Below are 27,581 nucleotides of genomic sequence, written 5' to 3'. Positions count from 1 at the left end.
TGTACCATCTCAGAGATACTGTTAGATGAACACTGGGATATTATTGTGCACTGTGTGTGTAACATCCGCCTATTGTTTCATTCATACGGAGCAGAGCACAGAGCTTCCCCACACTGGAAGCTCACATATTACAACACTGCGATGAGTTGCAGCCTTTGGTGGAGGTCATGGTGGTGGGGGTGGGGGGTTACAATATTACGGCATACAAAATTGGAAGGGGGAGGTAGAGCAAACTGCAGACACACATAGGGGCCTTTTGTTGCAGAGGCAGGGTAATGTGGAGAATGTGTCACATGTTCAGGGAGAGAGGAACGCATAAGCGGCTATCTGAGGTGCATTATAGGTACCACGCTTGTGTGTGTGTGTGTGTGTGTGTGTGTGTGTGTGTGTGTGTGTGTGTGTGTGTACACATGTGACCGAATCACATGTGTGAGGTGGTTTGTTGAGAGTCTTGGCAAGGCACGGCGCAAGCATGAACACCTGGTGATGTCTGCCTAACGTTTGACTGTCAGCACCAGCATGCTACTACTGCAAGTTCATTCAGTTCATTCTAGTTAGAACTAGCCTTTCTCTCAGTCCAACTTATAGCTCACCAGTCATCTACCAGACAAGCAATCTTTTTTGAGGCGCGCTAGCCCCTCCTATGCCCGGTTTTGTGTGTCTGTGTGTACCCCATAGTGATGATTTGATTGGCTGAGGGTGTAAAAAGTGAATCCTCACTTTTTTTTAAGTGAGGACAGAAAAGTGAGGACGCCAAAAGTGAAAAGTGTGGTGATGTAGATTTTGACACATTGCAAAAAAGGTGTGGTCATGCCATGCTATCATCCACCAAGGCTGATATTTTGTTGCAAAGAAAATCACACGCCATAAGTACTGGGTGGCTTCGGAAACTTAACACGCCAAATGAAAAACGTTACCGCATTTGGAACTTCGCCAGTGTTAATTTCAGACCCTATCTAAGGATGAATTGTTTTGCTAAAGTTTACCCATTGAAATGTGTTCAATAGGCCCCCTGAACGGAAGCACCATTCTAACAAATACATAGCAAGTGTCTACATTTTAAAGGGGCCGTGGAGCATTGTCCCAAAAGAAAATACTGTAGCAGTCTGAAACTCATTTGCAGGTTTAAAGTTCTGACAAACACGTTGATTCATTTTTAATGTTCATGTGAGCATGTAATCGGTTGAGATAGCATCAATGAAGTCTTAATACAAATTGCAACTTCAGTCTTTGGTATCTTATGGCAATATTGAACCTGACCGCGCTAGGTTGTTTACATGTGAAAATGCTGTCAGACAGCTACTGTATACGATTGCAGAAGTGCTGCTCTATATTTACGAGAGGGATTTAAAAAAAAACCTGTAGTATGCTAGTCATCTGACCCAATTACACCAGTGCGCCAGAGCTAAGGATGAGGTTTCATCTGAGAGCTGCTGCTCTGCTGTGTGTAATTTGACAAAATGTCCCAAAGCTAGCCCATTGGTGGCAGTGCACACACAATCACTGTGGTGTTATCAGCTCTCCTCATAATAACATATTTCTCCCCCATAACATCAAAACATATGCATCTAAACCAGTCACTAATGGTTAGTTAGTTAACTTGACTTTACTCAGGTGAGGACCATTCCATCAAGTTTAAGTCAGGAACAACTGTGGATGAGTGAATCAAATGGCAAAAAATAAAACAATTTGTCTAGAAATTGTGTGTAGTGTTACTATACTTCTAACATGCATTTTTCCATTTAGTTGAAGCTCTTATCCCGAGCATATTTTAGTGAGTAAGGAGGGAGTAGGGAATTCACTGAATACTACTGACAGGACACATGGCAATAAGGGAAGGGAATTGAACGTGCAACCATGCAGTTCCATACCATACCAGTGAGCATACCATAGTATGGTCACTCTAACTACAGGGTTGTGTTCATTTTGACAGCAAATTTTTATTTAGTTTAGTCATAGTCTTTTGAATAAGTTTGAAAAGTTTTAATCTAGTTTTAGTGGACTAAATAAAATACATTTTGGCAGGCCTTGAAATGGCAGATTTTACACTTGGTTGCATGCTGAAAATACACACGCTCACAGCACGTCGCAGCGCGACATGTTGTGAGCTTGTAGATCTGCTATTTTCAGAGTGCAACACATGAGGGCAACCAAACATAAAATGACATGTCTTTTAGTTCTACTGGATCTCTTCTCCACTAGTCCCTCCCTAACATTTAGTCTAGTTTTAATTTGTTGACGAAATTGTCAAAATATTTACAATTACGTTTGTGTCATCATAACTTAGTTTTTATTAAGTGTTTATTTTATTTTCATCAGTGGTCGAAAAGGTAGTCGAACATTTTTCATCATAGTTTTATAGTTGACGAAATTAACACTGCGTACAGGGCCACCCTGCAGACTCCTATTCCCCATTCAGGATTTACAACCTCTAGTAGTAGCCTCCTTGTTCTTATCATCAGAGGAAAATACTAAACAGGGCTTACTGAGCCAAGTAGTATGTGGGGGAAACGCACACTTGAGATAGTGCCGTATTTCTCGGTCTGTTTCGAAGAGTAGAAACGTGGCTCAGCAAGTGCTCATTTTGATTTACAAGCCTGTTCCATATCTTTCCTCCTTCTCTCTCTCTCTCTGCTCGGGCAAAGCTCCAGTCCATACCCATACATCCCAGGTCTGAACCTGAGAGCTTTCTCCTTCTCTCTCTCTCCCTCTCTCTCTCAGCAGCTGTCGTTATCAGTAAATGTCACGTACGGCTGCCAAGTCACGCCAAATAGACCCTGTCCACCAAAGCGGCTCTCCTATTTCACTCGCTCTCTTTGGGGATAACAAAAACACAGAGTTCTGCACACTGGACTTTGCAGGTGGAAAATAAAAAAGGGTAATTTCTATAGGAAGGATGAAATACAAACATGAACATAATAACAACTTCATTGTCCACATTGCTTTTGTACCAGAGTACCAAACGTCTTGAAACTACATACCAATGCCAGTGAGTTGATATACTACCGTATATCAACATATCACAATTTGCGTGTAGAAGAGAAAACATTTAAATCATACTGTTAATTTTGTAATTGTGGCAGTGGCTGTAAAATGTATGTATTTAACTAATGCCCCTCAAACGGGATCAGTGTTGTAAAACAACACACAGCCAAATCCTCCTGTGGTAATGTAACTCTGTCAGTGTAAGAAGTGACCTCTAAGGGGAGCCGGGAGTCCACCCTGACCCTCGGGCTCCACACAGCAGCACTAAACCGACTGACCGAGTTGTAAAGGTCGGCAAATAAGAGGACCCTATGTAGCTATAGGCTGTGTCTGTGCATCTGTCTAGTTCTCTACAGCAGGAACTTTAACAGCCAGGTTCAGAACAGCTCAGGGCCAGCCAATCACATGCCAGCAGCAAGACCAAACGAAAGAGGAAGTGGATGAATAGCAGCAGGCACAGAAGTAGAGAGGAACCTGAAGAGTAATTACAGGGCAGAAGTCTGTACGAGAGGCTCTGAGAGAGGGAGGGACCCGGAAGAAAAACACACACATGCATGCACACACGCGCGCGCACGCGCGCAGAAGGAGCAGTGACAACCAGCACTGCAGAAACAAAAGGCTCTCAACTATTGGAGGGAAAGATGACACAATGATGTCATTTTCTGGGGATTCGGTTCAAGCAAGAAGCATATTTCATCAATTGAAATAAACACTGTGATTCCCCAATGGAAATTGGGAAGAAAGCTAAAATTAGATCAAAGACCATAAGTAATAGAATTTCCAGCAGGCAGTTACTGTTCACTGTAACCGCTGCAATTCCATGTTTCTGGTTTAGTTTAGTGCTCTATTTCCAGAACAAAAATAGACCTAGATGTGGAACACACTTTTAATGAAAAGTATCAACAGAATGCTGCCAGTAACTCAATTGTTGTAGGGGAAGCTTAGTTATGCTTAAAATATTGTGTAATTGTTGTGTTTTGTGTGCGTGTGTGTGTGTGTGTGTGTGTGTGGGGGGGGGGGGCACACATATGCGTGCACTCAGCTGGGAACTCTGGCTTTGTTCTAGGTTAGCAATTTTTTTTTTTGGTCAGGGGGTGTATCTCTCTGTGACAAGCTGCTTGGCCCTGGTCGATCTCTGTTAAACTCTGGAGTGTCCCAGTGGAACTGGAGCCACTCTGGCTGGCTGCTTATAGCACTACTTGGTTACAGATTAACAGCCTCCACTGAGGGGGGCAGACAAAACAAAAATTGGTCACACCTATTTCTCATGGTTCTATTTCTTACACCAAATATTGTGTGCATATACTGCCAGTTGGCCAAGAAGTAAATCCCCAAATATGTTGATTTGTTTATTCATATTTAGAGAATTCATATTTTGCAAAATATGGGCATCATCAATATGATTTTGAATACTACAACACTACATGGCCCATGAATGTTCAAACGAGCTTAATTATGTGTTGTTATTTGTGATGCAACATATATATATATGCAATTCAAAGATACAATCAGAAATACACATTTTAGTCCTTTATTTTAATCCACAAATTACAATTAATTTTACAGGGAAACAAATATAACGGGGTTGACAGTTCATTGACCTAAGTGCCTATAACAGCCAAAACAGAGCTGAATTTGGCAAGTTGTTTGGCTTTGCTCTTTGTCATGCCAGCTATTGTTAGGCCACTCAGGTCAGTTTATGTACATGGCCCAGGCTTCCAAATATATCACACACACACACACATACGCACGCACGCGCACACGCATGCGCACACGGACACACACACACACACACACACACACACACACACACACACACACACACACACACACACACACACACACACACACACACACACACACACTGTTCATGCATGGACTTTATAGAAAATATTGTTTATTTTGTTTTTACGTCCAGAGAGTTGGAGACCCCTGTCCAGGACAGGCTTCAGACACGCCTCCTCTGGAGACTTGGCTCAGATGTGAACGCATTTGATTTGGCGTTTGAAATCCGTTGCGACCACATGCCCTTGCTGATGTCAACCCCAGGCAGGGTTCGAACTCACAAGCTTTCGCATGAAAGGCATTATGCTCAATACCTAATAGAAATATGACTAAATATCTAAATATTGAATCAAGCAACTTAAAAACTGGGGTTTACACAAAAGGAAGTAGAAAGTTTCACCAGAAGTGTTAAATGCATCATAATATATATATGCGTTACAGTAAAATCAAGGTGGGTGCCCATTGTTCCGGCACGGGAGGCTGCTGTACATGCGTGCACTTGCCAGGCTGCCAGCAGTATATATAGTGCCAGCATTATATAGTATGGCAGATATAGAACTGCTGACTATTTGAACCTATGCTGTCTTTCTGCACAACATTGAAAAGATAGCCTAGCCCTAATTCTAAGTCAACCGAAAAAAGCCTAAATGTAAAATGTATATGAGTAATTTGAACAATCAACAGTCCACCATTCATTATAAGACTTTTAGGCGTTGCCCAAATGCCAGAAAAAATACTTTCAAAACACAGATCATATAGCTGGCTTCTGGCAATTTCACACGTGCACACGACACCTTTCAAATCCCTCTACACAAGACCCACCCATTGTTTTCTGTGCTCCTACTTTACTTCATCCACCTGCCATCAGGCAGCTGGCTGCCAAAGGCTGTGCTGGATCTGTTGACAATGAGAGCAGCTCTCTCAGGCAGCCCCGTAGCAACTTGGCTTGTTAGCTCTCAAACCCCAAGCTTGTGGATGGCTGCTGTGGGTCTTGGAGGGGTGACTGACATAGGAGGGACAATTGTTATGCCAGCTAGCCAGTCAACCAGCCAAGTACATACACCAGGACATCAGTCATCCAGCAAGCCACATAGTGTGCGAGTAGATAGTGTGAATCTATTTTGTGTCCGAGCATAGACATGGCAATGCCTCTGATTGGCCTACCGACACTTCCCGTCTTGACTGTCCTCCGAGACGTGACATTACTCCGTGGTGAGAAATAATAGAGAATGACAGCTTGGCAGGCTAGAAGAGGCAAACTAATATTGTTTGCATTGATTGAATAATTTATTCTAAATAAAGTGTTAGTGTTGAGTATCGTGTATTAATCTAATTATCGTAAACTAATACTATTATACTAAAAAGGATAAAGATGAAGGGAAAAGAGACCTTTTTACAGTACAATAATGTTTCAAGTTTACACATACAAATAAATTACACAATAATCAACACAAACACTTTATTTAGAACACACCCAAATCAAATCATATTACGGCGTACATGTTCAATCAATTATTCCATCAAAGCAAACGGCATAAACAATATTAGTTTGGCTCTTCTACAAAAATAAAAGTTACAATTTACAGTTGTATCATACCTACCGTATTATTTCCCACCACGGAGTAACCTCACATCAGTCTATCCAGCATAGCTAAATCCACCTCGGAGGACAGTCAAGACGGGCAGTGTCGGTAGACCAATCAGAGGCAGGTGGGGCGTTACCATGTCTATGCTCGGACGCTAAATAGATTCACACATGTGAGTTAGCTAGCTAGTCTGCCTCAGTGACTAAAACAGAAGTATAGCTCATCCATGCTTGAGGCGGAAATAAATATCAGAGGTTGCATGAACCACCTTTAGTTTGACTGGACATGATGCCACTGCTGCCAGACCCGAGTCTAGGTCCGCTTTGCCCCAAATTATCCTGTGTTTATTGTCCTGGTGAGCGCCGTTGACTTGTGCTGCAAAAGAGTGCCAACTCCTTCTTATTTTTTTCTTTGTCATATTGCTTTTATTCCTGTCCTAAATGGGCAGTCTATGAAAAGGGTTGAGGAAATGGGGAAACGCGTTTATAAGAAATCTCAGAGTTTAGCTGAATTTAATAGAAACCATCCTTTTCCTCATGAGTGAGCATCTGAGGTCTGTAGGTACATCACAAACTCAGTGACCTTGTAAAAAAAAATAGCAACTGAACCAACCCAAAACTCAAAGATGAATGAAGTTTTCATCTAGTATTCCTGTCGGTCAGGCACAGCAGGTGTCCTATTTAAATTCCCTCACAGCAAACCAGCCGCAGTCTCCTGCCTACAGTACCCTGACAGATGGAATACATTTTAATATGTGCAGAGTAATCTGTTACATATTAGGTGACATTATACTTCTAACTAATCCCAACTATATATGAATCAATTAACTATAGCACTATGGACTGTTACACATTGATGAGTTCACTGCTCCAAACTTCAATAGCTGCTACTACTATAAATGTTGCATGGTCTCCATCTTGTGGTGAAATCCCCCTGCTTTACTACTTGAATATGATACTTTTCAGGTGGCAGAGTGGATAAAAATGTATATTCAATGTTCATGGTTGTATAATGTGGGTGGAAGGTTTGTGATCATATGATCATCGATAACCAACAGGCAGACTACATACAATCGTATATTCACTTCCACTTTGTTCCCAGACATTTGGGTTTGTATAGATGTATGACAATGCCTGATCACAACCAAGCTGTAATGGCTTCCAGATGTGATAATCAGGCTCAATGACGGAGCAATATTGTGCCAAATGAAACATACCATGTGGCCTGTTATTTATTCGTCCCCCACCCCCACCTCGGCAGCAATGCCTATAGTGATCCTATAGTGTGTTCACACACTAACAGGAGAAAGCTTTCGTGGGATTTTAAAGCTGGATCCAATTATGTTTTCAAAGGTTCGGTGCCATGTTTTTCTTATCTGGCCATAGTGGCTTGGCGTCTGTGTCCTATAGCCTCTCCCAGAGCTCTGTGTATAAAAAGGACATGAATTCCTTGTTTCAAGTATGCACAGAGACGTCTTTTGAGACTTTAAAACTTTAATCCTAGCATCCCTATTCTCAGGGAATTCTTTTCGCCGATGATATTTAGTGTAGCCCATGGGAATACGGTCAATTAGTATAGGGTTCATGGGAATATGGCCAACCAAGTATAGGGTTTAAGTGGTTAGTGCATTCATTTAAATGTAGTTCATTATTCAGAATGATGCAGATACTCCATCATTAGCATTTCTGAGAGCATAAAAGAAGGTGGATATTTATTGGACTGAGCAGAGCCTAGACCAACTTTAATGAAAAGGCTCCTTTCATTGCCAAAAATACTGTGGTGGGGCATTTTCCAAAAGCACACCCACCGGCCATGCCTTTATATGAAGAGTTGAAATGTGCACATGAATCATCACTGGAAAAGAATTTGACTCATGACATCATGTCACCTCAGATGTCTGCTATAACCTCAGCCAGGTGCTTCCTCTTACCCTGTAACTAAACTAAAAAGAATAGACCTTCTCTCAAACTCTTTTGGACTCTATTGTAGAGCTAGCATGTGCAAGACTTTAAATCAGTTGTGGTTAGGGAAGGGTACTGAGAATCAATGGGCCTCATGCGCCAATAAGTTCCTAACTTTTCCTCTTACATTTCTTCCTAAGTGAATTCCTAAGAGAAGTCCAGTCAGATTCATGAAACGTTCTTAAGTAGGCAGAATTGTTCGTAAGCATGTTCTTATGATGATGAATCCAAATCCTCGTAACTTGAAGGGGTGTGCCAGTTCGTTCAAATTATCATAGGTAGACGCCCCATATATCCTAATTAGCATCCTAATTACCATAGGGAACCACCCCACCAATCCCATATAAGGCATTGGGAATTCACTTTCCTACCTGTGTTCACCCAGGTGGGTGTGGTTTTGCATGACTCCATGGCCTTGCCTGCAGTCACACCTGTGTGTGATTGCAGCACACAGAAATCTCAGGACCTCACACATAGAAATAAAGTTGAGTGAAGTCAAGAATACCTAAACTAAAGTCTAAAGATGGTGGAACACCAAACTCCAAACATTAAAAATCAATAATACTGTGGAGGTACTGAACTGAACAGAAATTTTCATATTTTCAATATTTTCGATATTCATGAATGTATTTTATTATTTATCTCACAATAGTCAACTTGGGGGGGGGGGGGGGGGGGGGGGGGGTGGCGGGGGGTTATGTGGTGGGTATGGTGCATTTGTTTGGGTTGGGTTGTAAACTCTAAACCAGTGGTTCTCAAACATTTTCATGTCAAGGACCCCCAAATTGACATGCATTCTGCAGACCCCCATATGAAAATATTTTCTGCTAGGGAAATGCTTTGAAGATTTATCAAAATGTTTCGAAAATAGCCGATCTACAAGCTCAAAATGGGCAGTAATGGGACGCGTTTGTGAGCTTGTAGATTGACTATTTTCAGTATTTTCAAGTATAAAATGGGATTAAAGTGGTAAAATGTTCCATATTTTGCTGTGGACTGCCTGGAACTTCCTCAAGGACCCCTTGAGGTCCTCAGACCAAACTTTGAGCATCATGCAGATGGCGCTGTTTTTCCTTTATGTTTTCAGATTGCACTTAAGAACGAAAAAGGCACCCTAAGAGTGCTCTACAGTGTGCGTAGATTCTGTTCTTACCTACGAACAAATCACAGCTAAGAAAAGATTGAGGGATCCCAAAACCTTCTTAAAAATGTCCTAAGTGGGTCTAAGAACAGATTTCCTCTTAAGAACTTCTTAAGAACGGTTGGCGCATGAGGCCCAATGCTCTTTTGGAACCGGTACATGATTGGTCAGAACTAAAATAACAATAGGCTTCTTGACAAAGGGGACTGCTATCTGTATTTTGCCTTTAGGCACTATTTATCGTAATAGACATATTCCTACCCGGACCCTATATTACAGCACACAACCTTCCTGTTTACATTCCATGCAAGTATGGCAGACAGGTCGAAGCGCTCGAAAGTGTGAGCTGGGGGGGGCAATACCAGCACCGTAATGAAACACACAACCACAAACAATACAGAAACCGTGTGCATCTGTGTGTGTGTGTGTGTGTGTGTGTGTGTGTGTGTGTGTGTAAATTACTGGATAGCAGTGGATACAGTAGCCAGTTCTAGACCAGATATGAACACTGAAAACACTGACAAGTACTGCAGAAAGTCTGGAGACTTGAGGTTACATTATCAGTCAAACCAACCCCATCAGAATCAGACAAGCCAAAATAACAGTAAATAACACATAAAGTAATAAAACATTAATACACTAATTGAGTGACCATTTCTGCTAGACTTCTCACTGCATTCAAAATCAATAACATAACTTTGACAAAAACATTGATATTTAGTTTGTTTTGCAAGTTTCAAAACACTGTAAGTTGATTTTCATACATGAAATAAAGGGGATGCAGTGACTTCCTCAAAAATTGTAAAACCACAGACGGTATGCTTTATAAAAATTCTCATTAATAAAGCAGCATGTTAAGTACTGTATACCGTGAGTCATAGGCAATAGGCTAAACATGTTAGCTAGACCACTTCATGGTCCTTTAACAACTTGGAGTGGGCAGGGAACAATGTGAATAAAGCATTTAAAGGGCAATTGAGCCAATTTTTTCTATCTTTCTATTGTATTTTGTATTTATTGTATTTTAGTACACTTCACGTCCCCTTCACATCCATGAATCTACATTTACTCTCTTCTCTTCCTTCTTAGGCTTCGTACACACCTTTCGGACACACAGATCTGTCCGACCGACCACTGATTACATTTTTATGATTTGATGCCTCCATGTCCCACAATGCTTTGCGCGATTTGGGCGGTGCTACGACACGCGGAAATAGATGCACATATGTTCAGTGTAGTTTTCTTGACTGCAGCAGCAGCTAGCAGTAGTTTGTCGAGGCCGTTTTTCACACTCAAAGTTCACTTAGAAGGTCCGGATCAAGGACCAAGGACCAAATATTTGCATTTTGATTTTGGTCCGTTTGGTGTTCACACTGGACTTTGTAAAGCGTACCAAATATGTAAACAAATGACACGTGGACATGTTAAGCGAACCAAATAGTGAAAAAAGAGGTCATTTTACGACGGAGGGAAAAATAACATGAGGGGGTGCGGGAAATCACTGTCTACAATTTTTGGGCGCACAGAGAGAAGAGAACAGCAACATGAATCATGATTGCAGCAACAACTTGAAATTGCATTAATTCTTAATAATAATTATTGTATTAGCCAAATAATACAACAGATGAACAGAGGAGCAGGTGTTTGAACAATAATGTGCTTGCTGCTGGTGCATACAATTCACCGGAGACGTATAGCCTACAACAAAGTATCCCCGAATCCCAATAAAAAGGACTTTTCTTCCATGTGTGCACCTTAACCTGATTCGATATAGGCCTATGTTATTTCTGCGCATCAAATCGACGGGCAAATTTCCATGTCATCTTATGGTTTAAACTTGAAGCCGTGCTGGTCGCTTCAAGTCAGAACAGCTCCGCTGCAGTTGACCTATATCACGTCTTTTGCTATAGTGATGTAATCAATTAATCATTTAGGACCACCTGTGTAGCTTATTTAACATTTGCTCCATTGGCTCTTTATGCGTGCGGCCGTGCGCTAGAGCGAGACAGGATGATTTTAAATATTTCTCTGTCTGCGTCTCTCCCATAGAGCTATAAAATATATCGGGTCTCTCCCCCCACATGTGCGCGCGTTATAACTTTGCGTGGTGGCGGTGGCGCATGCTTAAAATAAACAGATCTACAAGCTTACATCGTGTACCATACCGTAAGTACCATTCGTGTCGATAACTTGTACATCTGTTATATTTGCACATGTGAACCTCGTACGCTGCCATTTCTACTCTAGGCTACTCATAGACATATATGCGTCTACTATTAAAATCAATAGTGATCCCCGTAAAAAAGCTTTTAGAACTAATTATTAATGCAGCCTCACAACTGCCGAGGCCCGACGGCTATTTTGGCTATCGTCCTGTATTTCTGTATATAGAATAGAACTTAGTACCAGAGTCATTGGACTCACTCACTGGAGACAGCCGTGCGCAACTTGGACTCTCCAAGTTACGCACGGCCGTAGCCAAAAGAAGACATACAAACAAGCGATATAATAGTCTGTCACGTAACTCAGAAGACTACAGCCTAAACCCCACCCAGTGCTGTCAAGAACGGAAGTTCTCTCCTATTAGTTGGCGGTTAAAAACCACCCTTCTGTCCGATCTGAAGTCCCACCCTGTTCGTTGGCTGTTTTGACTACAAGGTGTCCGATGTGTTTGTTGTGCCCTCCGCCCCCACATCGGACAGGTTTGTCCGATCAAACGACGTGACTCCCATTGAAAATGAATTGGAGCAGCAATCAAATAGCAATCAGGCATCGCACACGGACCAAACATTTGTTCTTTAGGTGTGTACGCAGCCTTAGTGTTTCCTACCATTTTAGAAGATTAACATGTCATAAACTCTAAGAGATTTTTACCAGCTGCTAAGCTGGTCATAGAATGCCTATGAAACTTAGACGACCTGACCGACACCGGTAGTCCTACTGATGAGTGTGTTGCCAAGTCCGCTTATTTCCAGCCAAACTTGAATTGTTTTTTTCCTCACAGTTGCTTGACTCATTTTTGGAGGTTGGTTAGCTTATTTCTGTCACGACAGTTGGCAACACTGGCAACCATACTGAGTACCATCAGTACTTCTGATTGCTGATTGGCTGCCTTGTCTCCAGCAACAACCTATAACACTCGCGCCGACATCCGCGGGGACCCCCCTTATCCGCGGACCCCCACACAGACTATTGCGGACCCCCGCGTCGACCTCCACGGGGACCCCCGCGCCGACCTCCGTGGGGGTCCGCGGTATTCTGCGTGGGTGTCCGCGGATAAACTCAATAAACTCTGAGACTGTACAAATGGACCCAAAAGTTCATTTGTACAGTCTCAGAGTTTATTGTTAGAAAAGGGTCCTTTGGTTCCATTTGTAGTAGGATAAGACTACACTAGAGTCACCTGGACACATCCTGTTGTTGTTTCCACACACATTAAATACAGATAGACACAGATATTTACATTTCATAGCACAATTCTGGAGATATACGGCAGCAGCTGGTTATTAATTCATAATGTATGAATTATTGTTTCCTAATACTGTACATAGTCTGGAATATGCCCTAGTTGCTCAAGCAGTACACTGTGCTGACTGTAGTCAAGGTATCCTGGGTTTCAGTTATCAAATTGTTGCTGTCGGGCAGAAACCAAGTCTGTCTGTGGGTTTTAAAAGTATTAAATCAATGAAACGTGTAACAAGACCGTGACTAAATAATAACAACATTGGATCCATTGGAACACAGGTTCTTTTTTTTTGCATTTCTTGAAAAGTAACAGTTTTGACCCAGCAGCTGAGCTGCCCTCAAATATATTTTTTAAAAAGAATCCAGAATGTTCCAAGGGCTTTCCTACTCCTTGAGTATCTGCAGAGGAGCTGCTCATAACTATGATGGATTAGATTGCGGCTCTACTCGGGGCTCCATGCACTGTAATTGTTTTGCAGATGCTGCGGATGTGACATGCATTAATAATTGAGGGTGGCAACCAGAAATCAATGTCATCACTGGAATCTATATTTGCTACAGGCAGGAGCGGGGACAAAGAAAGCAAGACAGAAATACGTAAGGAAAGGAAGAAAGAAAGAAAGAAAGAAAGAAAGAAAGAACCGTGAATTGAGAGCTTGCACAGTGTGCTCTTTTTTAGAGGTTATTTTGTGTAGCACAAAATTATGAAAGGTCTATAGCGAGCTTACCCAACACTATCATATTTGCCCTGGTTTTGCTTACAACCAACCTAAGGTAGTGTGGCATTAAACTAACCCTATTTTCGCCATGCAATATGCCTTATCCCTAAACTTCTTTGCCCTTTTTTCCCCTTTTTTTAACTATTTTTTTTTTTATTGTTCAACCAACCAATCTACAACGACACGTTGTGAGCTTGTAGATTGGCTATTTGAACTATTCAAAAGAAAAAAGAAAAAAAATCTAAATAGTAAAAAAGGCTACTGGTTACTATGGGCTTATTTTAAAATAATAGAAAACAATATTCAAACTTCAATTGCAACATCAATATTGTTGCACCATGTTGCAAGTTCCTCCTCATGGCATGCTCAGGTGTGCTGGTGAAATGGAATGGGGTCATCCCATGTTCCCCAGGTTCTGTTCCCCACTCACCCGGCCCCCCAAAAAAGGTTCTATGTTCCCCGCTCAACCAAAAAGAGGTTCTATGTTCCCCACTCAAAAAAGGTTCTATGTTCCCCACATAACTAAGAAAAGGTTCTATAAAAGGTTCTATGTTCCCCACTCAACCATGGAGGCTGTGGACAGTTCAGAAGTTAACATGTTATTAATGAAAAAAAGGGGAAAAGGGGAGGAGCCTGACAATGTGATCAGTGTGTATCACTGGTAGGCAAGGAGTGTTCCCTTAATGATTAGGTAAGCAGAAACATGTTTTTCCCCTGTAAAAGTGGAATGGAATGAGGTCAGTGTCCAGCCAACAGACGTAGACACGGGCCATTGTGTGATGCACATGGCTGAAAAGAATTAAGAAGACTTCAGGACAAAAGCAAAGATGCCCTTCTCCTTTGCAGAGGAAAAGCCTCTGCAAAGTTTTCCCCCGGTTTGTGGACAAAGTACAGTCCCAAACACAGCTGCCTTGGGTGCGTTATGTATGTTTTGGATATGCTGAGCATGCAGAGAATGCTGCATCTACCCCCCCCCCCCCCCCTCCTCCATTCACACCATGATTCTAGGTCTATTATATTATTCTAGTCTTCAATATAGAGGCTGGTTCTAATTACTTAGAGGGGGGGGGAAGATAAACTACTGCATGATGTGCATCATGTGCATAACTTAGTCATGTTTTGTCTGCCCCAAGACATTTTGTCTGACGAGTCAATAATAATGCTAAATTTAGCACCAAACTGGTCTGGATAATAAGACTTCGACAGCCACAGGAATTTGCTTTTCAAAAGGGCATGATCAGAGCACAAGAGATGGAAAGTAATGTGTTTTGGGAATGGTGGACAGCCTATATAACTTTCTACGTCTGACTGAGAAGAGTATATGTTGAATTTCAAAACAACACACTCCCAGGCTTAGATTTCCCACAGGGGCCATACATACCAAACTATATTATGTGCTTTAGAGAAAAGTGTTCAAAATATGATTGGAGAGTTATTTTATTCTCTTCACCCAATGAAGTACCTGAATGAAGGCCTGGGAGCTGAACAAGCTCAACAAGATCACAAAGAAGGCCAGTTCTGTTGTGGGCCTCAGAATGGAGGGGCTGCAGTCAGTCGCAGAGAGGACAATTAGGGACAAACTGATCTCCATACTGGCTAACCCCTCCCATCCACTCTATGGTGACTTGCAGGACAGAGTCGAGCACCTTTAGTCATAGACTCACTTTCCCTCCGAAAATGAACACAGAGCGGAATAGATTCTCCTTCCTGCCAACCGCCATCAGACTATACAACACATAAGAACTTTCTCCCCCAATGCTTATGGTCCTGTGTCTGTGGTCCTTGGTCTTGTTGTGATAATTACATGATGCTGCTGTAACGTATCAATTTCCCTGCTGGGATAATAAAGTACATCTCATCTCTCATCTCATCTCTATTGTAAATCCATGCTGTCCTGGATTAACCTCTCATCTCTGCTCTTATCTCCTCTCTCGCTCCGATGGCCACCCACACTGGGTTAAGGTTGAGGTGAATCTAATTTTGTGACGGGTCCATGTTGCCATCTGATATTCACATGGGGTCAAGTGTAAACACATTTGCTCTACTGACCCTTCCCTTGTTGCCTCTATGCCCATAGCGATGAGTGCACCACTTGGCCGAGTTACTACTTCCCACCGGTGGGAATTTTGTGTAATGTAGAGAGTTACTACGGCGTTTGTAAATATTATGTTTTGAGACGGCTAGTGTATGTGGAGTATTCCACTTTGTGAGAAAGTTTTTATTATTTTTTTATCTTCTACTTTAGTTTTAATCCAAGACTATTTCTCTTCATCCATAACAACATTACCGGTATATCACAATCATTACATGTTATCTAATTCATTATCTTGATAGTAAGCAAGCATTAATTATCTTGATAGTAACCAAGCATCTCTTTTGCTCTTTCTTTCTGTGTCTGCAGGACGCACAGAGGGCAGCCCTGTGGATGGACTCAGAACAGGCCAGATGGAAACAGAAACGGCCAGCCATGAGACAGAAGAAAGTCTGCTATTAGCACAATTCAGCACAGCTCACACCCCGACAAACAACCTGATCACCGCCACTGCTACCAAACTTCATAATGGAAGCCAGTCTCCCATTTTGCAGATCAATGGGGATGCAAACTGGAACCATTACATTAAGCCAGGCATGGGGATCAACCCCATGAAGCGGCTGAGGGAAAACTGCAGCAGCAGCCCTGCCCCGGCAGAAGGGCTGTTCGATCAAGGGCCCTTTGTGATGAATGGGGAGCTGAAGCACACGCTTGGCAACCACCAGTCCCTACTAGTGCACCAGTCCAAGAAACTCAGAGTGGATTCGGAAATAAAAGGAGTAGACGAGGAAATGAGCTCCAGTCTGATGGACGATTTCCCAGAGCTGACAAAGCCGACGGATTTTGACTGCAACACCCTGTCGAAGGAAACCAAAATTGATAAGAGGAATTGTAATTTCCCAAACGGGGATATTTTCTCTCTTTCTAGGAATAAGCAATGTTCAATTCCCAATGGTGATGTGGCATCGCCCACTTCGATGGATGACTCTCCAGGTGATCTTTTGGAGAAAACTCTGTCTCAGTATTACCCTGAGCATGTTTCCATTGCACCGCAAATGTCTGGGCCACAGGACGATACTGTCAACAATTCACTGGCCAGTGAGCTTCCAGGTCAAGGTGCTCAACCTGACCCACTCACCTCAGGTTTTTCCCCTTCTGCTTCAGTGCCTGCCTCAAAGCAACAGCAGCCTGGGGCGGCACAAAATGATCATGGCAGAAATGGTTACAACTCTAACCCCTACATGGTGAATGGATACTCAAACATTTACAGAGCAGATCACCGTCAACATCAACAGCAACATTACTCCGGTGAGTGTAAAGAATCCTTGAATCAGGTGGGCCACACAACTGGCATAGCTCCACCTACTGTCAACAGCTCACAGCAACAACATCATAATGGCTCTCAGTGTTATCCAGAGGACCCACACTCCCAAGGTGTGTATAGGAAGCCGAGCCAAGAGTATAGTCAGAGCTCCTTCCTTGAAACTAACACTACTCATCTCCAGACAGGGGATGAAGATGGGTTTGGACCCTTTCCCAATCCTGGGTTACAGAGGATGGGTCAAAATAAGGAGTGTGCGTCCGAGTCTCAACATCAGCTCCAAGGCTCCAACAGGAGTCTTCAGTATAGGATCCAACCGCCACAACCACCACAACATGCTGATAACTTGTGTAGAGCTGATGGTATGACAGCGTCCATGGCCCCAAACTCTCATAACCAACCTGATATAGCCAGCCCTCAACAGACACTGCACCATGCTGGCCAAGAGAATGGGATGGGCAGCCTTCCTCAGCAACAATCTAATTTATCTGGCCCGGCTCCTGCACGACAGAGGGCCTGGATCGACTTGAATGCCTCCCTACCCCAGCAGCACTGTGCTGGCGGTGCTACACTGCCACAGACACAACAGCAGGACATGTGGAGAAGTTTGCCTCCCAGGTCGCAAACCGAGCAGCAACAGACAACGAACACCCATGCTCACGGCCAGCTGCGGGAGCCGGGGCCAGTGCAGAGATTTCAGGCACAGGGAGGATTCACAGACAACATCCCAGGGTCTAACAGCTTCCAGCAGCAACAACAACAACAGCAAGACTGCCTGCCAGGCCAACCGCCTTCTGCTCCAGTCCAGCACAACACTGCCCCTGAGTGGCAGCAGTCAAACTCTAAAGCCACTCCGATACAACAGCCTCAAGACCATCCACAGCAATGCAGCCTATCTCAACAGCAGCAGCAACAGGTGGACAGCCGCTACCGCAGCCACATGCAGCCAGAGCACTTATGTGATGATGATCCTGACCTGCAGGAAATTCTTTCCCCTGGATTTTTACCTCAGCAGCAACAACAGCACTGTCAACAGCAACAACACCACAATCAACAGCAGCAACGTCCACTTTCCCACCCACCTCAGTTTGAAGGTCAGCAGCTTTCATCTCCCACTTACAGACCTCACAGTCAACCTCCACCAGGTCAGCATCAGCAGCTTCAGACAAGCAACCAACCTCCGAGGAATAATCCCACCCAGTCCGACAACATCCAGCAGCCCCAACAGGGTGACCACCCGACATCCAGCTACGGCAAGACAATGGAGATGCAACACCAACATCAGCAGCAGCAAAGGCAGTACGCTCCCAACTCAGGCAGCGGTAACCTCAAGCAATACCCACCACAGCAGCCTACAACTCCCAGCCACCAGCCCAACCACATGGATTTCCCCCAGACCCCCAAACAAGCGCAACCTCATTTACCACAGGGTGCTTTCAGCCAGCAGGTGCCAGCGCAGATGTATCCTAAAGCTGAACCACAGCAGTATCAGGAGTCGTGTGCTCAGCATTTCCAGAGGGGACCCCCGTTACCTCTAGGACCCCCAGGGGGTCCCCACACAGACTTTCAGAAGCATGCAGCACTACGGATGCACCTGCTGCAGCGCCAGGAGCGCCAGGGCCCTCCTCATCCACCCCAGAGCCCAGGTGAATTCAAACATGGACTGAGGGCTGTGAAAATAGAAAACGAAGCCCAGTTTGAAGCACCAGGGTTGCAGCAACAGGAGCAGACATTGTTACAGCAGCGAGAGATGGGCATGGGTGGTATGTACATCAAGCAAGAACATCAGCAATCAATGTGCGAGCAAAGCAACAGGCAAAGGAGCATCCTGGCCAGTTTGGAACAAAGCCTGACACAGTATCATCTTTCGCCTGTGTTCGAAAATAAGTCCCTTGTCATCAATTCATTAAATAATAAGGTCAAGGTGGAGTCATCTGGGGCTATCACGGTACTCTCGACCAATGCTGACCTGAGTGGCCTGGGTGGAGGGGATCCATTTGGGGCTGCTACCTCTATACCACTGAGAAGACCACCTGAATTCACTCCAAAGAAGGAGCCCCTACTCCAGTGCTTCCTGGACTCTCCTATGAAACTATTGGACACCCCCATCAGGAACTTGCTGGACACTCCTATTAAACAGCAGTACGACATTGCATCCTGCCACTGTGTTGGTGAGTCTGATTTAACAATGTCCCTAAATGTTTATGTATACAATATGCAATAATATTCAGAAATAATCACACCCGTGTGAACTGTGAAGTGAGGGGTGCTCTTATCCTCGTACATCATCATACATCATCTCATTCCAGCCAATCACAATTTACGTCCTCACCTTCGTCATCAATGTTTGTGTTTGTGTTTGTGTTTACACAAACACTCAAAATTGTCCATTCATTGTCAATGGCATTTAATGTTTGTGTTAGTACAAGATTTGGGTTACACACACCAAAAGCTGACACACACCAAAAGCTGAAATCACTGAGAATGACAGGGCCCCATCCTGCTCTCCCTGGCAGTATTTGATGTCAATTACAAGATGACAAACATGGATTTTGATTTTGTGCATCTATTACAAATAGACTGAAATAAAAGAGCAAAAGAATACAGAGAAAACCCTGAAATGATTAAAACAGGCAGCAGAAATGTGCAGATCAGTTGCAAATACACAGTTACATTTTCATATTGTCATATGTACAGATGGCTACAGAATGCCACTGACCTGTTCTTCTGTTGTTCCATTGTGGTATTCAGAATCAATCAGCGAGAAGGATGAGGGCCCATATTACACCCACCTGGGAGCAGCACCCAATGTTGCTGGTATACGTGAAAAAATTGAGAAAAGGTAAGCCAAATGTGGGGATTTTTTTCACAATAAAACTTTTAGAGTTAATGTGGTATGGGTTATACTTATAAGTAATTTGCTGACTTCATTCTTTCTGTCATTCTGCATTTAAAGATCTGGCCTAACTGGCAGTGCCATCAGGATTGAGAAAATTGTCTATACTGGGAAAGAAGGAAAAAGTACACAGGGCTGCCCAATAGCCAAATGGGTGAGTAAGGTCATGTTTTTGTATTTTAGGCTTGAGGAAGAATGGCCAAAGAAATGTTTTCCTTATATATAATTTATTTACCTGTGTTGTATTTGTATAGTATGTGTAGTGTGTGTTTTACTCATCTCTGCTTTTGTCTTGTCTTGTGCATTACGGTATGTCACTTTAACCTTGCACAGTGTTCAATTTATTCAAATCTAGTACAACAATAACGTGACCTGTTGGTCTATAAACCCAGGGCCAGCCAGACTATCGCTTCCACAATCTCTGAATGCTACAGAGAGTAGTATTCTGCCTGGTAAAAGCTAAGAACAGGAAGCCGTCATCTGCTCTTTAGACCGGAATGATGTTCGACTAATAACTCACAACACAGTGTTGTTAACGTTCAATGGATTTTAAAATATATTTAAAATATTTATTTGAATTTCCATTTCTTCTAAGTAGCTACGCTAGTACTAGGCAGATAGGCTAATTTAGTTTCCACAGTAGGCCTATGCGTTACTGTATTTAGGCCTATACGACTGCACAGCCTAAATATAAGTGTGAAAGTGCCGTGGATGCATAGTTTTCTACTCATTTTCAGAGCTTAGGTGGAAGCATTTGAAAATTGTAGGAACCAACAAGTCTGTCTTGAGAGACTATTGAACCTATCCTGAAGGGTGGAACTTATGTAGTACATACACACACCAACAGATTGCAAATTGGGATCGAATGCGTAATACTGTACATGTGGAATGTACAGTCCATGTCTATTTTTATTTCTAAATGGATAGTTACTGTAACTGATTATGATTGGCTGAGCTGCGTTCAAAGTCATGGTAAAATACTACAGTGATTCCCAACCTGTGGGTCAGGGCCCACTGGTGAAAGGTTGCAAGGCAATTGGCAAAAAACTATGATTTTAATATATGAATATATTTGGAGAAAAAAAACAATTTTACTTTCACTATGATACTGATAAATAGGATACTACTCAAACCCAGAATGCATGTCCCTTTCACAGACAGAAACAACGGATGTGATCCAACCCAACAGGTCTTCCTCAGCATTCTAAAAACACACACCTGTGCCAAACAAATTGATTCTGCTAAATGTCACTGCACTACATTGCATGGTGTAGACTGTAGAATGATTATTTTGTCTACCATAAATTGTTGCATTTTTGTTGCTGTGCTTATATTTTATGAAACATTGCCAGGTATGTGAGTGTAGTATAACCATGCAAGGCCATTTGTTTACAGTGATGTTTGAATAACCTCTTAGCTTACAATGCCCCGCTGTTCTAAAATCACTGTAAACAATCAACAATGACCCCCTAGGGACATACAAATATATTATCTATAATATTAATATATTATGTATAATAGATAATCTATACTGTCGAATTGCACTGAATGATGTCCAACCCAATGGCATGAGTGTCATTGTGTGCTCACTACATCAGTACATCAGTGTCAATATGTTGAAGTCCTGTACAGCTACTGTACTGTACTGTAAGTAAGCCTTGCCGAGCCATGAAGCCAATAGGGCAGGAGCCTATCTACTGTTTCTGTAGGCAGCTTGATGTACAAGTACACCCCCTGGACATGATGCTAGTATGTCACAGGGACTAACCCCAATCCAACCCTTGATGCTGAGTACCAAGCAGGGATCGAGGCACTGAGTCTTTGGTATGACCCGTCCGTGGATTGACCTCCAACCTTCCAGTCCCAGGGCGGACATTCTAACCACAAGGTCACTGAGCTGGTACTGTACTTAACTGTACTAAATTAACCTTGAGTACCGCGTGTTATCTTGCAGGTAATCCGCCGTTCCAGTGAGGAGGAGAAGTTGCTAGTGCTAGTTAGGGAGCGAGCAGGCCACACCTGTGAGACAGCCAGTATTGTAGTGGTCATCATGGTCTGGGATGGCATCGACCGCAGCGTGGCAGACCGCCTCTACAGTGAACTGAGCAGTACACTAAAAAAAAATGGCGCCTGCACACAGAGACGCTGTGCCATCAACGAAGAGTATGTTTAAAGCATTTGAATATTCCATATTATTATAAGCCATTGTAATAGTTACAATATTGTTTTCTTGGTTTAATATAGATGAATAAAGAAAAATAGGCCACTGTAAAGTGTTCATGACTGGATGAGTATACTGAAGTCACAGAGCAGTAGCTTGCTAATCAGCTAAGCTGTAAATAATACATCCAGCTCTATGAAAACTTGAAAAGGTATTAAATGTTTAAAAGACTACACCAACGGATCAGAATTCTATTGACATTCATCCTAAATTCCCTCAAAGGAGGAAGTAATCTGTTTCTACGCATCAAATCAAAATCCAATGCTGGAAACTTAATGGTCAGCTATATCTTAATGCCATTGAACAGAAGTCATAGAATAGTAAATTATATGTAGAGAAGAGTGTGCCTTGGAGTTGACATGAACACAAATCCAGCCTGGAACAAATGCTACCAGTTACCGTCAGTCCACAATGTATACAAAGATAAATGCACTGCCTAATCTCTTTAAGAAAAACCGTAACAACAAATCTAATACCTGCTTGTCCATGTCATTCAGGAGGACATGTGCTTGCCAAGGGTTGGATCCTGATGCTTGCGGAGCATCTTTCTCTTTCGGCTGCTCCTGGAGTATGTACTACAATGGTTGCAAGTTTGCCAGGAGTAAAATCCCAAGAAGATTCAAGCTACTTGGGGATGATCCTAAAGAGGTATATCTGTTGCACTGGTGGTGTAGTAACATGCTATGGGGCTTTCATATGCATACCTAATATTTGTCCAATACAGCAGCCTTAATAAAATGCCATAATGTATGCACATAATTTACAGGAGGAGAGACTGGAGCAGAACCTTCAGAACCTAGCAACCATAATGGGTCCAAAGTATAAACAACTGGCACCTGAAGCTTATTTAAATCAGGTGAGGATACCTGGGTATTCTACTTTGAGAACATACTACTGGTTTCTTCAGTTAACATTACCTTGAATTATACACAGAATAAAGGATAACATAACATACAGTATCTGTACCATGTTTCGGCACACCCTTATGTGAACTTAGCAAGTTGGCATTATTTTTTGTATTATTATGGGTGGATACAATATACAAAGGATAGTTAGGATAGGGAGACATGGAACAGGGGGTATATGGTATTATTAAAGTAGTTAAAATATGTTTTTAAAGAATAGTTATTCATTAACCTAAAGCTTGACTCTCATATTCATTCATAATGGAGGGTCGTATGATTCATAAAAGATTATTAACGTTGTTTACCTGATGGTGCTCTTTTCCTGTAGGTGGAGCATGAACACAGGGCACCAGACTGTCGTCTTGGGCTAAAAGATGGTCGTCCCTTCTCTGGGGTCACAGCTTGCCTTGATTTCTGTGCCCACGCTCACAGAGACCTCCACAACATGCAGGGCGGCAGCACTGTGGTAAGGAACAGGCCAACAGGGGCATCATCAGGGCCCCAGGGGGTGGCAATTAAACTCAAATTCAGTTATTTTGTGGGTATTTTCTCTACCTCTTAACATTTTTTGCAGATTAATCAGACTTAAGATCAGCACTGAGTGCATCTCGACTCAATCTATCCATGTAGGCTACATGTGACACTACACAAGTTATAGATCTACAATTGAGCCTGTAGATCCATTATTTTCAAATAGGGTTTAAAAAGCCTTGATATGTTTTAATTTATTAAATATAATATCAAATACAATACATAATATCACATACAAACATATAATGAACTAGTACATTTAGGCCTACTCAGAGCCATATAGTAAGGCAGAATAGAGTCTATTAGATGGCTCTGGGCCTACTTAAAGGGTTATTTCAATTTCAGTTAGTTACATTTTTGGACTTAAAGCTGTAGGGTGTTTTCCATTAAATGTCTTACTCTGGCCAGTGTGGGAGGGGACATTGGCCATTGGGAAATGAGGAAGAGAGAAGAGAGAACACTTAGAAAAATAATTCAACACAGCTATAGGCCTACATAGATATATCATACAAATAAAATGTTGGCTACTTTGTCATGATGTACCGGCTTTAGTTTGAACACTTACCGCTAAGTATTTGTTTAAGCAAGTAAAGGCCTACTCCAGTCTCCAGTAATTTTACTCAAGTAGGGTACACATTTGGCAGAGAAACTAGTTTGTAGAGTAGGCCAGCGCTTACAAATTACTTTGACTAAGTAGGTCGGGGTTGAGTTGTCCAATAACCTGCATGCTGCATGGGAAATTGGGAACTGTGGTGAAAGAATTAAGAAAGAAAGACATTAACTTGAATTACCGGTAAGTGCCTTTTATGATGCAACGTAGGTTACTTACATCGTCAAGAGTCCACTCGTTGCAACTAATAGTAACTGAACTGTCGACCGCCTTGACTGAAGATTGACGCTAAATGTTATAATTGCTTTAATGCATTTCAATGGACGAAACAATGAAAGAAAAATAAAAGTTGTTGGAGTTTTAAAATGGTATGCATTGACTAACCGCGACCCCTCCATGCCAAACAGCGTCACTGCAGATTGAAGTAGTGTAGTGGAGCTGATGAAAGGAGCATGGTTTGTTTCGGTCGTCGACAAACTCCCAGGGTCCCAAATCAGAGCCGTCTAAATATTAAGACTCTTTTTTCCCCCAGCGTCCAAATACCATTTAGAGTTTACGCTAATAGAGTAATAATATAATATATCGGTGTACTAGTCGTCTAGTCCAGTCTCCAGCGAATTACGGCGCGTTTAAAAACTGCATCGCGCGAGGGAGTCCCATCCATCCATCCATGTCCAAATAATAACGCAGGGTAGGCTGTCGGCAAGCCAAGCGCAGCGTTGAATCAATCAAGTGACACCGTCGTTCTATGTTTTAATTAGGTTCAATTTACACATCCTAACGGCTACAATTATGCCTAAAGTCGTCATGGTTGCACTCGACGATTTGTCGACGACGAACCCAAAATGAAAATTTGAATTCCGGTAGAGGGCAAAATAAGATAGACATTTTATAGCGGCTATAGGCTACTTTCACCCTTTCGAACATATGAACACCAAATTATGTAGAGTGACAGTGTGGGTAATGCGATTTAATAGATCATATTATTGATGTATGTATTTTGAGGCGTAACGAGTCTATAGTCTCAGAGGCACTTTTTGAGTGGCCTATGTCCAGCTTTGAGGGTTTGTGTACTGTAAACACAAAATTGTTTTGCTACCACCACCAGACTAGTTTTGAGTGTTTGTGTAAACACAAACATTGTGTAAACACAAACATTGAAGACAAAAGTGAGGATGCAAATTGTGATTGGCCGGAAAGAGATGATGTATTTGAGCGCCCCTCACTTTTGTATTACTATAGGCCTACTGAAACGTTTCCTTTCCCAGTTGAAAACTATGTTTTTGTGACTGTTTAAGGCACAGGAAATGGAATACAGTAAACAATCAAGTCATGACATACAGATGTAAATTGAAATTTATTTTAACATTTAATAAGAACATGAGCTCTCTTAAGTGCACCATTGAGAACATTGTGCTTAATACTGAGGTTCAATCCCAGTACCCTAACGCACATAATAGGCACTGTGCATTACACAGATGAAAATTGAATTTCAAGATCACTGGCCCCCCAGGGACCACTGGCCCCAGACAATCGTCATAAGCTCTAAATTTACTATGAAAACCTGGCTGGGGGGTCAGATCAACATGGAATTAATTCTGTACTGGCCATATAAGGAGCATGTCTTGAGTGTACAGAGTTTGATGGGGTCAGATCAACATATGGAATGTCAGAACAGGTCAGCTCCATACCGTATATGGAGATCTAAGGGTGGTAGCGGGGACATTCTCTTGAGTGTACAAGGTAGGGCCGGGCCTTAATTTCCGGGCCTGTTGAGAACTCTAGTTTTCGCCGGCTGCCGGGCGCAGCTGCACTAATTAATAACTTTGGCGCAGGCCCATCTAGTGTTTGAATGTACAGGTGATCCCGGGCACGGCTGTAATAATAACTTTGGGGCAAGCTGATGTCATAGTGATGTCACGAGACCTGGGCACAATATATGGGGGCTTTCCCCCATGATTTTGAGTGGCGAAAAACGCCCCATGTATGGGGATTTTGAGTGACGAAAAACGCACAACTCCATAGTTAACAGTTAACTGCAACCTTCGGTCGCAATTATTATGTATTTGCTATACAATTCCTATGCTGCGTAGTATTATGCTGCGGCTATACCATGTCTCCCCATATTGACCGTTTATGGTACGTACGCTCCAGCAGCACCTGTCATGCATCTGGATCCCAACATGCATTTCACTGCATGTCACGTGATCTGTGGTAGCCAATCGGAGGAATAAAATGGCGTTGGGATCGGGGTGATTTTGGCGAATACTAAGTAAATTAAGATAGTGCAAGCAAATGTTTGGTGCTTGTAAGCAGTGCACATTGAGGTGAGAGCACAGGGCATTGTTGTGTGAGAGGCGTGGAGCTGGTCCCCATTTTTGTCAATAAAACATTAATTAGGAGCAGCTGGCAGCCTGGCACTGCAGCCACTGAGCACGGTCTAGTAGCGACAGGCCAGCTCAGCTCAGGGCAGTGCAGCATCATAGCCTCCTCCCTAACATGGGCCTTTTTGGTGTCACAGGCTTGCGTGTATGAGCACATGTTGGTGCGCCCCTTGTTAAAATGAACCAGAAATACATAAATAAAATAAGAAGTGATAGCCTACTTACTGACTGTACCAACTTCCTCTCTTCGTCCAGGTTTGCACATTAACAAGGGAGGATAACAGGGACATTGGCAAGATCCCGGAGGACGAGCAGCTCCATGTGTTGCCCCTGTACAAGGCCGCCTCTACAGACGAGTTTGGCAGTGAGGAGGGCCAACAGGCGAAAATCAAATCTGGTGCCATTCAGGTCCTCAGTGCTTTCCGCCGCCAGGTGCGCATGCTTGCGGAGCCAGCCAAGTCATGTCGACAGAAAAAAATGGACGCCAAGAAGGCAGCCGCCAACAAGAATTCAATGCTGGACACGTTAAACGCCAAGGCAGAAAAGGCCCTTCTGGCCAAGTCAAAATCAAGCACTTATGAGAGCACTACTCCAGGCCCAGGTGGGTTGAAGTCATAATTTCAATTAGCGATATACATAGATTACATGTTGTATTTAGCATGTCACTGATATGTAAATCAACTTTATTGTCCCATCACAGGTTTACAGGTGTAAAGAAGTGGGTGAAATATTTGTTTGTGTAAAATATATGTACATTTATACATATACCATAAATAAGTGGTATGTGGTTATTGTCCATAAGGTGCATAAAGTAGCAGGTACTCTATGGACATGAGAAGTTGCAAAAGATAGCAGGTGCAGTACATGTCATGAGATACTAGAACGTTATAGACGTAAGTCTTATGTTCTTATGATATAGCCCACAGTAAACATTTTAAAAAGAAAAATGCATTGGTAAATCCACACAGGCAGTGTGTTCAGGCCTTGTTCAATAGTCTGATGGTAGCCAATTCTGGTGGTCTGACTTGGAGAAGATCTC

The 27,581-nt window shown here is 42.7% G+C and overlaps 1 protein-coding gene across 1 annotated transcript in view; it reads left to right on the top strand.

Annotated features, from left to right (window-relative positions):
- Positions 1-27,581, top strand: part of tet2 (tet methylcytosine dioxygenase 2) — a 49,326-nt gene that overhangs the window by 16,951 nt on the left and 4,794 nt on the right. Inside the window, exons 2-9 of the mRNA XM_079499391.1 lie at positions 16,044-19,166; positions 19,747-19,837; positions 19,952-20,045; positions 21,846-22,054; positions 22,610-22,760; positions 22,879-22,968; positions 23,346-23,483; positions 26,798-27,143. Of these exons, the coding sequence (XP_079355517.1) occupies positions 16,088-19,166; positions 19,747-19,837; positions 19,952-20,045; positions 21,846-22,054; positions 22,610-22,760; positions 22,879-22,968; positions 23,346-23,483; positions 26,798-27,143 (4,198 nt within the window). The 5' untranslated portion in view covers positions 16,044-16,087. The remainder of the gene's footprint in view (positions 1-16,043; positions 19,167-19,746; positions 19,838-19,951; positions 20,046-21,845; positions 22,055-22,609; positions 22,761-22,878; positions 22,969-23,345; positions 23,484-26,797; positions 27,144-27,581) is intronic.

The sequence above is a fragment of the Electrona antarctica genome, assembly GCF_951216825.1.
Source record: "Electrona antarctica genome assembly, chromosome: 4".
Classification (NCBI taxonomy): domain Eukaryota; kingdom Metazoa; phylum Chordata; class Actinopteri; order Myctophiformes; family Myctophidae; genus Electrona; species Electrona antarctica.
Note: the sequence above shows the minus strand (reverse complement) of the source record. Positions and strands in the feature narration are given on the sequence as shown.